The sequence below is a fragment of the Homarus americanus genome, unplaced genomic scaffold (assembly GCF_018991925.1).
Source record: "Homarus americanus isolate GMGI-L3 unplaced genomic scaffold, GMGI_Hamer_2.0 scaffold23513, whole genome shotgun sequence".
NCBI classification, from domain to species: domain Eukaryota; kingdom Metazoa; phylum Arthropoda; class Malacostraca; order Decapoda; family Nephropidae; genus Homarus; species Homarus americanus.
Genome location: NW_024710721.1, coordinates 59,818 through 78,002, shown reverse-complemented (window position 1 = coordinate 78,002; position 18,185 = coordinate 59,818). Strand labels below are relative to the sequence as shown.

The window sequence follows — 18,185 nt, the reverse complement described above, 5'->3', positions numbered from 1 at the left end:
TTCATGCCATTGTGGAGTTGCCTCACAATGGCAATGAATTTTGGTGTGCAACCAAAACGGTTTAGGGTCCACCAGAGGGCTTCCCTGTTGACCGAGTCGAAAGCGTTGGTGAGGTCGATGAAAGCCATTTACAGGTCACGACGCTGTTCTTTGCAATTTTCATGCATCTGGCGGGCAGCAAAAATCATGTCAGTGGTGCCATGTGATGGTCTAAAACCACATTGAGATTCTGGGAAAAAGTTTTCCGCCTCAGGAAGGAGTCTGTTTAGGAGGACTCGGGCGATAATCTTGCCAGCTATGGAGAGCAGCGAGACCCCACGGTAGTTTCCATAGTCTGACTGGTCTCCCTTGTTCTTATATATATTGACAATGGAGGCGTCTTTGAGAACTTGGGGGCTTTCCTCCTTTTCCAATATATTCTCCAGGATTCCATCAGGTCCTGAGGCTTTGTTATTTTTATTTCTTTGATGGCAGTAGGTACCTCATCCAGGGATGGAGAATAGCTAAGGTGGGCCAACTCTGGATGCTGAGGGACCTGCTGGGTTGTCAGGACATCCACATTGGTGATTCGGTTGAGCAATGAATGGTAGTGCTCTTTCCATCGCTGAAGGAAGCCTTCGTCATCTTTAATTATAAAACTATCGTCAGATGAGCGGAAGGGAGCTGTGCCACGAGTGATTGACCCATAAAATGTTTAATGGAATTGAAAAATTCACGCATCCTGTGCTGAGCTGCATTTTTTTGTATTTCACATGCTTTATTTTTAAGCTAGTCATTCTGTAGATTCTTTAGTTCCCGCTGGGCAGCCACTTTTTTCTTGCGGAAGGTATCAGCTTTGGACCGAGACTGAGGGCTGTTTTTCCAGTCAGCAAAAGCAGCTCGTTTATCATGGATGAGCATTTTGATTGCCGGGTCATTTTCATCAAACCTGTCCTGGTGTATTCTTTAGATCTGGGCGAGGGTCTCTCTGCAGGTTTTTGTCATAAGAGTGTTGAGAGTATCCCATTCGGCACTGGGATTCGCGTTGTTTGCTGTTGGGTTGTTTATAAGCTCATATTCGAGCTGCTCTCTGAAAGCATGTGCTACCACTGGATCCTCCAGACGCTTAATATTAAAACCTATTCTGTAGGCTTGCTGCCTTCGCCCTTTTGGAGCTACGTGAAGTGAGAGCTTGGCTCTGACAAGTCGATGATTAGTGTCACAGTGGTCTGAGCCACGCATGGCACTGGTGATGAGGACATCTCGGCGATATCTTTCTCTGCAAATGATGTAGTCAATGAGATGCCAGTGTTTGGATCGTGGATGTTGCCACGAACCCTTGAGCTTGTCGGCTTGCCGAAACAAGGTATTGGTGATAATGAGGTTGTGTGCAGCATACTTGCAAAGGAAGAGTAGGCCGTTAGGATTACATTTCGCTAGTCCATTTATTCTTATGGTTCCCTGCCAAATGTTATAATCTCTGCCAACTCTGGCATTGAAGTCACCAAAGAGCACAACCTTGTCTTCTCTGGTGATAGAGGTTAACACTCTGTTGACGTCGGCGTAAAAGGCCTCCTTGAGGTCATCCTCTGCATCCAGTGTTCGGGCGTATGCACTGATGAAAAGGCATGACTTGAGTGATTCAGTGGAACTCGAAGCGTCATGAGGCGCTCGTTGAACCCAATAGGTATTTCAATTAACCTGTATTGGATGCGTTGGCGGATGGCAGAGCCAACTCCATAAAAATTAATGCGGTTTCTCTCCGCAGCAGCCTGACCCTTCCGGAAGAAGGTATAGCTAGACACCCGATCTGTGAGTTGGCCCTCCTCTGGGAGCCGGGACTCACTAATGGTTGCTATGTAGATGTTATACCTAGCCAGCTCTTTTGCCACAAGGGCAGTTCTTCATTCAGGACGCTCATTTGTGCTAGTATCCAGAAGGGTCCTGACATTCCATGCAGCGACCATAAAAGGCTGTATGGTTTGCTTTTGTTTGGATCTGTGAATTTGATTGTTTTCGACCGCATAAGGATGACCTTACTGGGTGCAGTTGCCCAGTCAAGTTGGGTTTTTAGGCAGGCTATGTTTAGGGGACCTTTTCGTGCCCCCTCCTCCTGAGGGGGGGAGCAGAGTGGCTCCTTGAAAGGGCTGCTCAGTCCCATAGACAGGACCGGATTGCATTGTTTACTAGATCCCAGTGCATAAACGACCATCTAATCTGTACGACCCATGTGCAGGGTTGTGACTAGAGACTCCCAGCAATCATCTCTGCCTGTCGCCGTCGCCACTCGTCCGTCGCCATAGGACTTTTGGGGTATAGCCGTTTTGATGATGATGAGAGGTATGATGAGCTGGATGATGGCTGTGTGTGAGTTGATTTATGTGGCGAGGCAGGGGAGCAGGCTGCATCCACACATCTTGGCTCCCCCTTTTCCTGATCCAGTGGTAGAAGTGTTGCAACAACTGGGGAGAGGGAGAGTTCCAATGGACTACCGATTACCCAGTTTGCTGGGTTTCGCCTTAGTACCCTGTTCTACAGGAATTGTCTTCGTCCGCCGGTGTAGTCGTTGGGTTTCCATGGTGTTCACCTCTTCCGCCTATAACGCCGTTGGGGTCTTGTTGGAGCTCTGTAAGCATGTCTGCCTGATGCGGGGCTCCTCCGCAGATTTTTCGTTTGGGGTTCACTCCCTTAGCCTTATACCTACCAAGGTTCCGCAAGGAAGCAGGACAATAGCTGGTAGGCGCCAAAACTTGTTCACATGCCTGTGGGCCTATGCGCCGTTCCTCTGGGGCCCATTGCTACTCCGAGATCCCCTGCTGGTCTAGTCTGGGTCCACGAGGCACCCAGTTACCGTGTGTTGCCACGAGGAGCCACAGCAGAAGTCTTGATGGTGAGGAGGCTGCATACTGGTAGGGAAAGACTTATGCAAGTTGCTTTCCTATTTGCCACGAGGGCTAGCCGGAGGCGGTAGCTGAAAGCGAGAGGGAGCAAGCACTGGTTGTACCTCAAGACTAACATAATGCTGCCATACGAGACGCATTTCACCACAATGTGTGCGAACACACAAACACACACACACACACACACATATCCGCTTTATAAATAAAGTGTATGATATACAATTAATTAATTCCTTGATGTTTAGACCGTCACTATTATTTTTAAACTTTCGTGTCATTGTTCACACCTGTTACAGCCTTACTTGGCATCACTGTTTACACCTGTTACAACCATACTTGGCATCATTGTTAACACCAGTTACAGCCTTACTTGGCGTCACTGTTAACACCTGTTACTACCTTACTTGGCATCACTGTTAACACGTGTTACAACCTTACTCGGCATCACTGTTAACACCAGTTACAGCCTTACTTGGCATCACTGTTTACACGTGTTACAACCTTACTCGGCATCACTGTTAACACCAGTTACAGCCTTACTTGGCATCACTGTTAACACCTGTTACAGCCTTACTTGGCACTGTTAACACCTGTTACAGCCTTACTTGGCTTCACTGTTAATACCTGTTATAGCCTTACTTGGCATCACTGTTCACTTCTGTTTCAACCTTCACTCAGCGTTACGATCAACACCTGTTTGAGACATCATTTGACATCAGTGTCAACAGTAAACGACATTTGACATCACTATCAACACCTGATAAGCCTTTTGTTTGTTTACAGATGTCAGTGGACATTCAACTGTGCACCAGAGTCGTCTACCTATCTGGAATTCAGATGCCCATATTTTTCCTTAGAGGACAGTACCGACTGTGGGAACGACCGCCTAATACTAAAGTCCAGGGACAATAGAGAGACGTGAGTTACTCAGCCAAGTTTTATCAGTATCATAAACAATTATCTTACTTTGCATGGAGTTAAAACCAATATGGAACAGTGACTAGTTACTTGTGTTGCCACCATAGTTTAATTGTAATCCATAGTGCCAAGTTACTTGTGTTGTCACCATAGTTTACTTGTTATCCATAGCGACTAGTTACTTGTGTTGTCACCATAGTTTAATTGTAATCCATAGTGACGAGTTACTTGTGTTGTCACCATAGTTTACTTGTTATCCATAGCGACTAGTTACTTGTGTTGTCACCATAGTTTAATTGTAATCCATAGTGACGAGTTACTTGTGTTGTCACCATAGTTTACTTGTTATCCATAGCGACTAGTTACTTGTGTTGTCACCATAGTTTAATTGTAATCCATAGTGACTAGTTACTTGTGTTGTCACCATAGTTGAATTCACACCTACGAGGTTTTCCCAGTGTGTTAACTTTTGTGTTTTATCAATAATATAAAAAATAATTCTAGATAAAATATGTCATGATATTATGCACTTCTATTATAATACACACGGCCATATACATAACAGTAATATACACGGCCATATACATAACAGTAATATACACTGCCCAATACATAACAGTAATATACACAGCCATTTTCATAAAAGTAATAAACACGGCCATATACATAACAGTAATATACACGGCCATATACATAACAGTAATATACACGGCCATATACATAACAGTAAACACTGCCATACCTTAACGATATTAACTGCTGCACGACCATATACATATTTGGTAATAAAGCGTATATAACCGGTAATATTGACCATATACATAACGATAATATACACGTACTCATACATAACAGTAATACACACGTATATACGCCAACAGTAATAAACGCATACCTTAACAGTATTATGCGACCGCCTTCACATAACAGAAATATACACGACCATATACGCAAACGGTAAATATACTGTGCACGGCCATATACATAACAATCAGCCGCGCTACAGCCGCCATACGCAGCGTCAATAAACCGACCGCCGCCGCCGGCAATGCCGTATATACGCCAGCTTGATGTCAAAACGTACCATGCATAACAGTATTATACACGGCCATATGCGCTTTGATATTATGCACGGCCGCCCGCCGCGGTAACATACGCAATACGCCAACGGTAATATGCACGGCCATATACGCCAACGATGACACGACCGCCATACGCAACAGTAATATACACGGCCATATACGCCAACAATAATATGCACGACCATATGCAACGACAATATACACGACCATATACATAACAGTAATATACGGCCATATACATAACAGTAATATCTGCAACCATATACTGTACCTTGGGAATATGCTCAACCATATACACTGTAACAATATTATACACGGCCATAAACATAACAATGTGCGGCCATATACGCGACGTGTTCACGGCCGCCATACGCAACAGTAATATACACGGCCATATACATAACAATAATATGCTGACCATATGCATAACAGTAATATACCAGGGCCATATACGCAACGGTGACGCCAGCCATATACTTAACGCCAAATAATATACATCCACCGCGCGACAGTAATATACACGACCATATACTATACATAACGATGTATACGGCATATACATAACAATGGCCGCACGATCCATCTCGCAGCAAGCCCGCCACACAGCCGCCATGCATAACGGAATATGCAACCCACATATACATTACAATGATATGCTCACGGCCGCGCACATAGCGATAGCTTATACACGGCCATACACATAACAGTAATATACACTGCCCAATACATAACAGTAATATACACAGCCATTTTCATAAAAAGTAATAAACACGGCCACTTATACGCATTGTATACACAGCCGCCGCCGCAGAATATTACACAGCCATACGTTACAGTAATATACACGACCATATACATAGCAGTAATATACACGGCCATACATAACGATAACGCTTACTACCATATACGCAATAATGTATACGCGGCGCATACATAACAGTAATATAAAACGGTCGCCCGCCATAACAGGAATATTCACGGCCATATACGCTAACAGTAATATACACGACCATATACATAACAGTGATAAACACGGCCATATACCTGTAATGTCGCTTACATGCTGCGCATAACAGTGATAAACACGGCCGCGCCATAACCGTAATAAACGGCCGCATACATAACAGTAATGCCGACCTTGCTCCATAACAGTAATATACTTTTAATATAACGGTAATATACACGACTATGCATAAAAAGTAATAAAGCCACGGCCATATCGCCAACAATAATATACACGACCTTATACGCCAACGATGAAAATAAAGCACGACCATGCCGCTGGCATTAACCTGCACGGCCATATGCATAACGATATTATGCACTGCCCAATATAACGATAATATACAGCCATTTTCATAAAAAAGTGTCGCTTGCGACCGCGCCGCAACAGTATGCGACGCCTGCATATGATGACCTGACCGCATGCATTACCGGTAATATACGCGGCCATATACGCAAGCAATGTCACAACACAGCCATATACATAACGGTAATATGCAGCCATATACGCAACAGTAATAAACGCGATACGCCATACATAACAGTAATACGATGACCGCCATCTTTCTTCAATATACACGACCGCCGCCATAACGGTAGCTTTGCGCACCTTTAATACACAACGATATTATCACGACCATATACACGCTAAGTAATAAACACGGCCATATACATAACTGATAATACTGCGATACGCCATGTGTTAATATACACGACCATATACGTTACCGGTAATATACACGTACTGCCGCGCGATATTATGCGACCGCCGCCACGTTACGGTAATATCGCGACACCGCCCTTGATGACCATACGCGACCATACACATAAAAGTAATAAACGCGCACTTATATACGCAACAGTATTATACACGTGCATATACATAACGGTAATATGCATATGCATAACAGTATAAACGGTCATATACGCAAACGGTAATATTCACGTACCATATACGCCAGCGGTAATATACACGACGCCATGCATAACCATTGGCCATGCACGTATATACATAACAGTAATGCGACCATATGCATAACGATAATCAAACACAGCCATATGTAACGTTGATAAACGTGCCACGCTGATGTCATTAAAACTGTATATACGCAACGGTAAGCACAGCCTTATACATAACCAGTGATAAGCACGATATATACATAACGGTATTATTCATTAGCATACATAACAGTGTCGACGACCTTATGCATAACAGGTGATAAACGCGACCATATGCATAACAGTAATAAACACAACCATATATGCATAACCGTATCGGCACAGCCATATGCTACAGTACATAACAAGGATATACTCAGCCATATACATAACAATAATATACGGCCGCTATACATAACAGTAATATGCGCGACCATATACGCAAAGTAATCTACACGGCCATATTCTGAACATAACGGTAAACTATACGGCCATATACATAACAGTAATATACACGACCATATACATAACGTAATATGCTAGATCATATACGCAACATTAAGCCGCCGCATACATATACATAACAGTAATATAAAAGCTACATATACTGCGCATAACGAGGAATATATCAATATATACGCAACGGTAATATACACGACCATAAACGCAAAACAGTAATATACGTATACGCGAGCAGTAATATTCGACCATATATAACGTGATAATATACGCGGCCATATGCATAACAATAATATGCACGACCATATACATAACGATAATATACGCGACCATATACCATATGATATTATATGCAACCATATGTAATAACCGCCACACATCCGCATACATGACGGTAATATCACGACCATATACTACATGACAATGTGCCACAGCCATATACATAAACAGTAACCGCCACGGTCATATACATAACAATGTGCACAGCCATATATGCATAACAAGAATATACACAGCCATATACATTACGATATTATACGACCCTTATGCATAACGGTAATATACACGACCGCCACACATAACAGTAATAAACACTACGCCCATACATAATGGTGTCCTTACGGCCATATACGCCAACAGCCATATAAACGGTCATATACGCCGCAGTAATATTCACGGCCATATACATAACGATAAGCCACGTCGCCATACACCGCAGTAATAAACACAGCCATATACATAACAATGCATATACGCATACGCAACAGTGTATTCACGACCGCCATACGCAGCAGTAATAAACACCATATACATAATAGTAATATGCATACTCTATAACAGTGATAAAACACGACGCGCCACTTAACGGTAAGCCGACGCGCCATACATAACAATAATATACACGGCCATATACATAACAGTAATATACCGGCCATATACATTACCGTGTATACACGTACATATACATAACAGTAATATACACTGCCCCAATACATAACGGTAATATGCAGCCATTTCATAAAAGTAATAAACACGACCATATACGCAACAGTATGCCGACCGCTTATACGTAACGATAATATACGACCATATGCGTTACCCAGTAATATGCACATTACTATACTGACGATAATATACGCACCATATGCATTACCCAGTAATATACACGACCGCATACGCCAACAGTAATATGCGACCATATACATAACAGTTATAAACACTGCCATGCCGCATGGCAAGTAATATGCGTGCATATGCATAACCAGTAATATAAACGACCATATACATAACAGTAATATTCATTACATATACATAACATTAATATACACGGCCATATACATAACAGTAATATAAAGCCATAGCATACATAACAGTAATAAACACGACCATATACATAACAGTGTAATATGCGGCCATATACGCCAGCAAAATATGCGCCCATACGCCAGCAGTAATATGCTGTACACAGCCATATACATAACGGTAATATGCTGACCATATACGCAACAGTATTAAACACAGCCCATATACATAACGGTAATATACGGCCATATACATAACGATAATGGCTGACCGCCCATACGCAGCAGTAATATGCGGCCATATACACAGCAGTAATATGCGACATATGCATAACGATAACATGCGCGATACATAACGGTAATATGCATTATATGCAGTAATAAGCACGACCATATGTAACAGTAATATGCGGCCATATGCATAACTGATAATATGCGACCATATACATTACAGTAATATACGACCATATACATAATGTGCTCACGACCGTATACATTACCGGTAATAATACACGGCCATATACGCAAAGTAATATACGTACATACGCCAAAAGTAAACGCATATACGTAACAGTAATATACGTATACATAACAATGTATACCACGACGCACGCCAGCAGTAATATAAACGGTCGTTTATCACGCCAACAGTAATATTCACGGCCGCCCATACCATGATAATATACACGGCCATATACATAACAATGTATACACGTACCGCCATAGCCGTCGCTATTAAACCGCCCGCCATATTTTAATGTCGCTGCAACCATATATATAACATTGATAAGCACGGCCGCCGCAACGGCAATATTCACGGCCGCGCCTGCATAAACACAGCCTTATACATAACAGTGATAAACGGCCATATACATAACAATATTCATTTCGCATTACATATACATAACAATGTCCGCTTACAACTGTATACGCCAACAGTGATAAGCGTACGCGCACACGCAACACAGTAATAAACACAGCCATACGCAATGTCGGCAGCCACCGCCGCGCTGCATAACAGGGGTATCAATATATACACCAGCAAATAGCCGTATCCTGCAACGGTAATGCGGCCATATGCATAAAGTAATCTACGTACCTTATTCTGAACATACTTGATAATATGCGGCCAGCCGCCACATAGCAGTAATATACGTACCGCCACGCGTATGCTAGATCCGCTATACAGTAATATGCGACCGCCGCCATAACAGGCTATTATACACAGCCGCTATGCCTTGCATAACAGGAACTCTTATCAGCTCGCTGTATACATAACAGTGACGCTTCACGGCCGCCGACATGGCGGTAATATACACGTACGCCTGCACGGCAGAAAGTAACCATTCACGACCGCCGCCATGCTGATAATATGCATGTACCGCAGCTGTGTATGCGACCGCTGCCGTGTACATACACATATACATAACAATATTATATGCAGCCATATCGCCAATAATGTGCCACGCATCTCACCATCGCGGTAATGCTTCCACGACACTTGCGGCAATCATCCTGCGTATACGCAACAGTAGCCATGCACGATCGCGCCCCATAACAATATCTCACGGCCATAACAAAGAACATACTGACCATATGCATTACCAGTAATATACGACCGCGCCGCCAGCGATAATATGCGCCGCCGCACGGTGTCAGGCTTTACCGCGCGCATAATAATGTGCGCTACACGTGCGCGTACCACCGCGGTAATATAAACGGTCATATACAACCGAGTAATATTCGCATCCATATACGCAACAGTAATACGCACGTGCATATGCTAACTGATAATAAACACAATACATATCGCTGGTATTAAAACCCTGCATAACAGTGATTTCACGTGCATATACTTTAACCTTAATAATAAGCACTGCCATATGCATATTAGTGATATATATACGTAACGGTGATGAGCACGTATATACATAACTTGATAATAAACCTGACCATATACGCCATAATATACACGATATATACATAACAGTAATATGCACGACCATATACATAACGATATTATACATTACATATACGCCAACAGTAATATGCACGGCCATATACCTTTTACGCATGAGAATCTGCTCAGCCATACCAACAGTAATATACACGGCCATATACCGCCAGTAATATACACGTATATACATAACGAATACCACTGTCATATACACGTTACGATACATACACGTACTTATACATAGCAATGTGTATACGTGCATACACATAACATTAATAAACGCACCTGTATATAATAAATAATATGCGGCCATATGCGATGATAACTGATATATACATAACGATAAATAAAACACAACCATATACATAACAATAATATGCACGGCCATATACATAACAGTAATATACGTATATGTAGCAGTAACCTTTATAAATATACTGTGCATAACAGGGGAATACTGTATTACCTGCATAACGGTAAATATGCGCATTATATACATAACAGTGATAACAAGCCTGCCACTCGCAACAGTGTATTCACGACCATATACATAACGGTAATATAAAACGCCATACATAAGCAAACCATGCATGCGTACATACATAACAGTGATATAAAATACTTATACATAACGATATTCATCTTATTACTCATAACTTGATATGCACGTCTATATACATGACGGTAATATACGCGACCGCCTGCATACGCAACAGTAATATGCGGCTTGCGCCCATACGCCGCAGTAATATACTGATGTGCTGTACATAACAGTAATACACTGTTCTTCACCATACATAACGGGAATATACACAGCCATATACATAACAGTAATATACGCGGCCATATACATGACAGTAATATGCGCTTTAGCACATAACAGTAAATACGCGGTCATACCATAACGAAGCCATACACAGCATACCACGCGGGAATATACACAGTCGCCGCCACATAATAGTAATATGCACAGCCTCTACACAACAGGAATATACACAGCCGAATATACACAGTCATATACATAACAGTAATATACACAGCTATATACATAACAGGAATATACACAGCCTTATACATAACAGTAATATACACGGCCATATACATGACAGTAATATACACGGCCATATACATAAGTCATATACAATAATGTACTGTAAGCCAGTATATATAGACAGAGAAACGTACAGACATAATACTGCTCTTTCTCTCCAGGCTTTGTGGCACAGACTCACCTGATGGCACCATTACAAGCACCGGCTTCGCTCGTGTAACCTTCAGGACGAACAGCGCGATCGAAAGCACGGGTTTCAGATGTTTTGTTTGGTGCTTCAATAAACCCACTACTACTACTACTACTACTACTACTACTACTACTACTCCCACTACTACTACTACGACTACAACTACTACTACTACTACTAGTACTACTACTACCTCTACTACTTCTACTACTACTACTACTACTACTACTACTACTACTACTACCTCTACTACTTCTACTACTACTACTACTACTACTACTACTACGACTACTACTACTACTACTACTTCTACTACTACGACAACTACTACTACTACTACTTCTACTACTACTACAACTACTACTTCTACTACTTCTACTACTACTACTACTACTTCTACTACTACTTCTACTACTTCTACTACTACTACTACTACTTCTACTACTACAACTACTTCTACTTGTTGTTGTTGTTGTTGACCGTGACTGATTTTGACCGTGACTGATGTTGACCGTAACTGCTGTTGACCGTAACTGATGTTGACCTTAACTGATGTTGACCGTAACTAATGTTGACCGTAACTGATGATGACCGTAACTAATGTTAACCGTAACTGATGTTGACCGTAACTGATGTTGACCGTAACTGATGTTGACCGTAACTGCTGTTGACCGTAACTGCTGTTGACCATAACTGATGTTGACCGTAACTAATGTTAACCGTAACTGATGTTGACCGTAACTGCTGTTGACCATAACTGCTGTTGACCGTAACTGATGTTGATCGTAAGTGATGTTGACCGTCACAGATGTTGACCTTAACTGATGTTGACCGTAACTGATGTTGACCGTAACTGATGTTGACCGTAATTGATGTTGACCGTATCTGATGTTGACCGGAATGAAAGATCTAATCATGATGTTGGTTCAACAACTAATCCTTCATACAGCCTAAGCGAGAAGATACACCATAATTAACTTGGCTCTATGTGTTAGCTGAGGCTCAAGGGCGTCTGGAGGGAGGAGACGTAGTTCCTCGTCCTTAAATTTACCCTTAATATCGATATGTTTGAGGCAGTCACAAGTTCACTACTGACTGAGGCTTTGATTGCAATAATTACCTGCTGACTACTGTAAACTGCTGATGCTCACGGTCAGCTTAGGTTAGGTTAGGTCAGGTCAGGTCAGCTTAGGTTAGGTTAATTCTTACTGTATAGCACATGGTGACTGGAACCCTGGTTGTGACACTCATTGAAGTCGTGTTGCAACATCATTTGCTTCACACACACGTCTGCTAACACTACACATCTGCTTCACACACATACACACACGTCTGTAAACACTAAGCATCTGCTTCACACACATACACACACGTCTGCTAACACTACACATCTGCTTCACACACATACACACACGTCTGTAAATACCACACATCTGCTCCACACACATACACACACGTCTGTAAACACTACACATCTGCTTCACACACATACACATACGTCTGTAAGCACTACACATCTGCTTCACCCACATACACACACATCTGTAAACACTACACATCTGCTTCACACACACGTCTGTAAACTCTACACATCTGCTTCACACACATACACACACGTCTGTACACACTACGCATCTTCACACACATACGCACACGTTTGTTAACACCTCACATCTACTTCACACACACGCATCAAAAATTATGTATTATTATAAGAGAAAAATTAAACATATGTAAGATTTGTTTACAATTTATCTAGCACATTCTATTGTCAATTTGGCCAAATAAAATCATTGCACAGCCTATTGTTATTATTCACCTTATATAATTATACAGTACTGCATTACCTTGACGGTCACTGTATGCCCTCCCGGACACAGGTACCAACCTCAACCTAACCTACTGTAATTTATCCTACCATACCATACCATACCCCAAGCCAATCAAAACCAAGTTAACTTAACCCTGACCACCAGTTTGTCCTCCCAGACACGGGTAGCCAGCTCCCACAATCGCCGTGGTGATATCTCGGTCTGGGAACATTTTTGGCTCTCGCCTGGACCACCCGGGGATCCGTGGTCAACAGTAATACCAAGGAGCACAACCTTGGGACCCGTGTAATATATGTGCAAGTTTCAGGTCTTTAATTGCTTCCGTTTTGGAGCTATAGTGTAGCTGGGACAGACACGCAATTTAGAGATAGACACGTCCATTTATTACTATACATATACTTATTTTAGAAAAAAAAAAAAGTTTAAGAGCCATCGTCTCTGGTTTGATCTTAAAACTATACACCCAAAACAGTCCTTCATAGAACAGTAATTGAGGTACTGGCTGGAATATAACCTTAGGTCTCCATGACAGTTTTGACAGTGTCCCCCGACCCATGACTGAACTAAAAAAATTGGTAATATTTTTTTCTAATGTAGATTTTTATACCGATTAAAAAAAATATTTGTTGATAAATTGATATAAAAATCATTATAGCCCTTTAAACTTCCAATGATCTACATTGAAATGTTACAATGCGGAGTAAAATACTAAAAAGAACACCAAACAAGCCTTTGAAAACTTTACCTAACCTATAAAAGGATAAAAATTGCGTTCGAGTTCATGGATCCTCCTCTCACCTGACCCCCAAACGACACCAACACATACTTAACATGAATAAGTTAAAGCAGGTGTTTTATAGTTTTAGGATTTTTATAGGTTGGGTAAGGTTGGGTAAGATTTCCCAAGGCTTGTTTGGTGTTCTTTGCTTCAGTGCGTGATCATATTGATCTGCAACGAAAATGGTAAGGTTATTGAATATATTTATGTACAATTATTTTCTTCATTAATTGCCAATGATGCTGTGGGTCCAGTCGTGGAAATGAGTGACAGAAATGTCGGGGTAGTTGGCCTTAAGCCTCGTACACACCAAGATACATTGTCTAGAAACAGTCGCGCAACATTGTTGCTGGACTGTTGCGAGACAATCCAGAAACAGTAGCGAGACAGTCCAGAAACGCTTGGGAGACACTGCAACATTGTTTCTGGACTGTCTACCGACTGCTGCGAAACAGTCCAGAAGATATCGGCAAACTTTGTTGCTGGACTGTCTCACGATTGTTTCACAACAGACGCGAGACATTCCAGAAACATTGTTGCAATTCCAGACCAAGCTATAGCGATGAATTTGCGGTAAGAGCATTCGACGTCATCATGTTGGTGGCTGCAGAAGTGGCCGCTGCAGCGGGTGCCTGTGTTGTTATATCCTAAGAAGAAAGAAGGTGGAGAGCAAGGTAAAGACCTAGACGATGGTGGATGAAGGAACAACATATGAAGAAAAACTAATGACAGACCTGAAACAAAAAGATGCAGCAGGATTTAGAAACTTTTTAAGAACAGCTGCTCTAGATTTTGAAATATTACTGAAAATGGTTGGTCCTAAAATCACAAACCAAAATACAAACTATGGAGCCCCAATCTCTGCCAAAATACGTCTGGCAGTAGCATTAAGGTATCCTGCCAGTGGGGACTCATTTACAAGCCTGATGTATACCTTCAGTGTCAAAACAGTCAATATCTTCCATCGTTCCGGAAGTGTGTGACGCTCTCATTGATGCCCTGAAGGAATTTGTATTAATTTTGTTGGGTCTTAGGCTATATGCTTACTTGATTTACATCATCATCAGTGCATCGGCCGCATCTTGGCTCGTTTCCTCCAAGTAGGAAGAGCAGCGGTTCATACCCGAACCACAAACACTTCTTAGGGGAACATCCACTTCTTTTAGAATCACTCAACCTCTTATGTTCTTTCCTAAATATTTTACATTAGCTCATTTGCAAGTTTCTGTATGGAATCTTTCTTTTTACCTCGATTTTTATAGTCTTTGCATGTGACATACCACAAAGAAGGAATAGCATGTAGCATCTCATTTATAGAAAGTGTTGTTTCAGTTGTGCACATGATGCTGAAAATAAAAGATATCAACAAAATGTAGTACTGTTAACAAAGCAAATAATAATGAATGTAGTTCTTAAGTGTCAGCAAACCCACCTGACAGATCACAAGCTGAACGTCAACTGATCCTTCGTGTTGCCAAAAGCGACCAGACTCAGCAACTTTGTATCTTGTTTCCGGTACGAGATGGGGAACAAGAAACATGTGAATTCGTGTTTCCGGCCTGTTGCGACAAAGTCGCGCAACAAATTACCACTCAACTCCTCCACCTACCACACAACCCCTTCACCTAACACATAACCCCTCCACATACCACACAACCCCTCCACCTACCACACAACCCCTTCACCAACCACAAAACCCCTCCACCTACCACACAACCCCTTCACCTACCACAAAACCCCTCCACGTACCACACAACCCCTCCACCTAACACATAACCCCTCCAACAACCACACAACCCCTCCACCAACCACACAACCCCTTCCCCTACCAAACAACCCCTTCACCTACCACACAACCCCTCCACCTACCACACAACCCCTCCACCTACCCTTGAACTCCTCCACCTACCACTCAACCCCTTCACCTACCACTCAACCCCTCCAACTACCACACAACCCCCACCTGCACTAATCCACCTCCACCTACACAACCCTCCACCGACCACAACCTCACCTACCACAACCCCTCCACACCACAACCTCCACCTACCCAGCCCACAACCCCTCCACCACACAGCCCTCCCACAACCTCCACCTCAGCTCCTCCCACCACTCCAACCTCCACCCACCACTCAACCCCACCTACCACACAACCCTCCACTTACCACACAACCCCACCACACAACCCTCCACCTACCACACAACCTCCACCTACCCTTGTCCTCACCACACTCCAACCCCTTCACCACCACTCAACCCTCCACCACCACACACAACCCTCCACCCACCACTAACCCTCCACCTACCACTCAATCCCTCCACCGACCACACAACCCCTCCACCTACAACTCAACCCCTCCACCTACCATATAAACGCTCCACCTACAAACAAACCGCTCCACCTACCACACAACCCCCACCTACCACTCAACCCCTCCACCTACCACACAACCCCTCCACCTACCATTCAACTCCTCCACCTACCACTCAATCTCTCCACCGACCACACAACCCTCCACCTACCACACAAACCCTCCACCCACTGACTAAACTCCTCCACCTACCACACAACCCTCCACCTACCACACACCCCACCTACCAAACAACTCCTCCACGTACCACACAACCCTCCACCTACCACACAACCGCTCCACCTATCGCACAACCCTCCACCTACCACAATAACCCTCCACCACCACACAACCCTCCACCTACCACACAACCCCTCCACTTACCAACAACCCTCCACTTCCACATAACCGCTTCAACTTACAGCATAACGTCTCTCCACATAACCCGTCCACCTACCACACAACCCTCCACCCAACATAACAATTCCACATACTGCATAGCACCTCCACCTACCACACAACCCTCCAACTAACACATACAACCGCTCCACATACCGCATAACCTCCACCACCAGACAAACCGTCCACCTACCACACAACCGCTCCACCTAACACACAACCCTCCTCCACCTACCACACAACCCGTCCACCTACCACACAACCCCTTCACCTACCCCTTCAACTCCTCCACCTACCACACAACCGCTCCACCATCACACAACCCCTCCACCCACCACATAACCTCCACCTACCACACAACCCTCCACCTACCACACAACCCTCCACTTACCACACAACCCTCCACCTTCCACATAACCACTACCTACAACATAACCGCTCCTCCTTCCACATAACCTCCACCTACCACACAACCCTCCACCTACAACATAACAATTCCAACATACTGCATAGCTCACCACACAACCCCCTCCAACTACCACATAACCGCTCCACATACCATAACCTCCACCCACCAGACAAACCGTCCACCTACCACACAACCGCTCCACCTATCACACAACCCTCCACCTACCACATAACCCCTCCACCCACCACACACAAACCCTCCACCTACCACACAAGCCCTCCACCTACACAACCCCCACCTACCACAACCCTCCTACCACATCTCGACCTACCACAAAACCCTCCACCAACCACACAACCCTCCACATACCGCATACCCTCCACCTACCACACAACCACCCACCTACCACATAACCCTCCACCTAACATATAACCACCCAAATGCAACATAACCCTCCTCCTAACACACAACCCTCCACCTACTGCACAAGCCCCACCTACCACATAACCACTCCACCTACCACATAACCGCTCCACCTAACACACAACCCTCCACCTACCACACAACCCGTCCACCTACCACATAAACTGCTCCACCTACACAACCCTCCACCCACCACAACCTCGACCACCACACAA

The 18,185-nt window shown here is 43.4% G+C and overlaps 1 protein-coding gene across 1 annotated transcript; it reads left to right on the top strand.

Annotated features, from left to right (window-relative positions):
* Positions 1-3,662: 3,662 nt before the first annotated feature.
* LOC121864731 (salivary glue protein Sgs-3-like) lies at positions 3,663-15,039 on the top strand (the record flags this gene model as incomplete). The annotated part of the gene is given in 3 exon segments (XM_042364266.1): positions 3,663-3,797; positions 11,750-11,950; positions 14,901-15,039. Coding segments are annotated over 3 exon segments (475 nt in total), but the record flags the coding sequence as incomplete, so codon positions are not given.
* Positions 15,040-18,185: the final 3,146 nt, after the last annotated feature.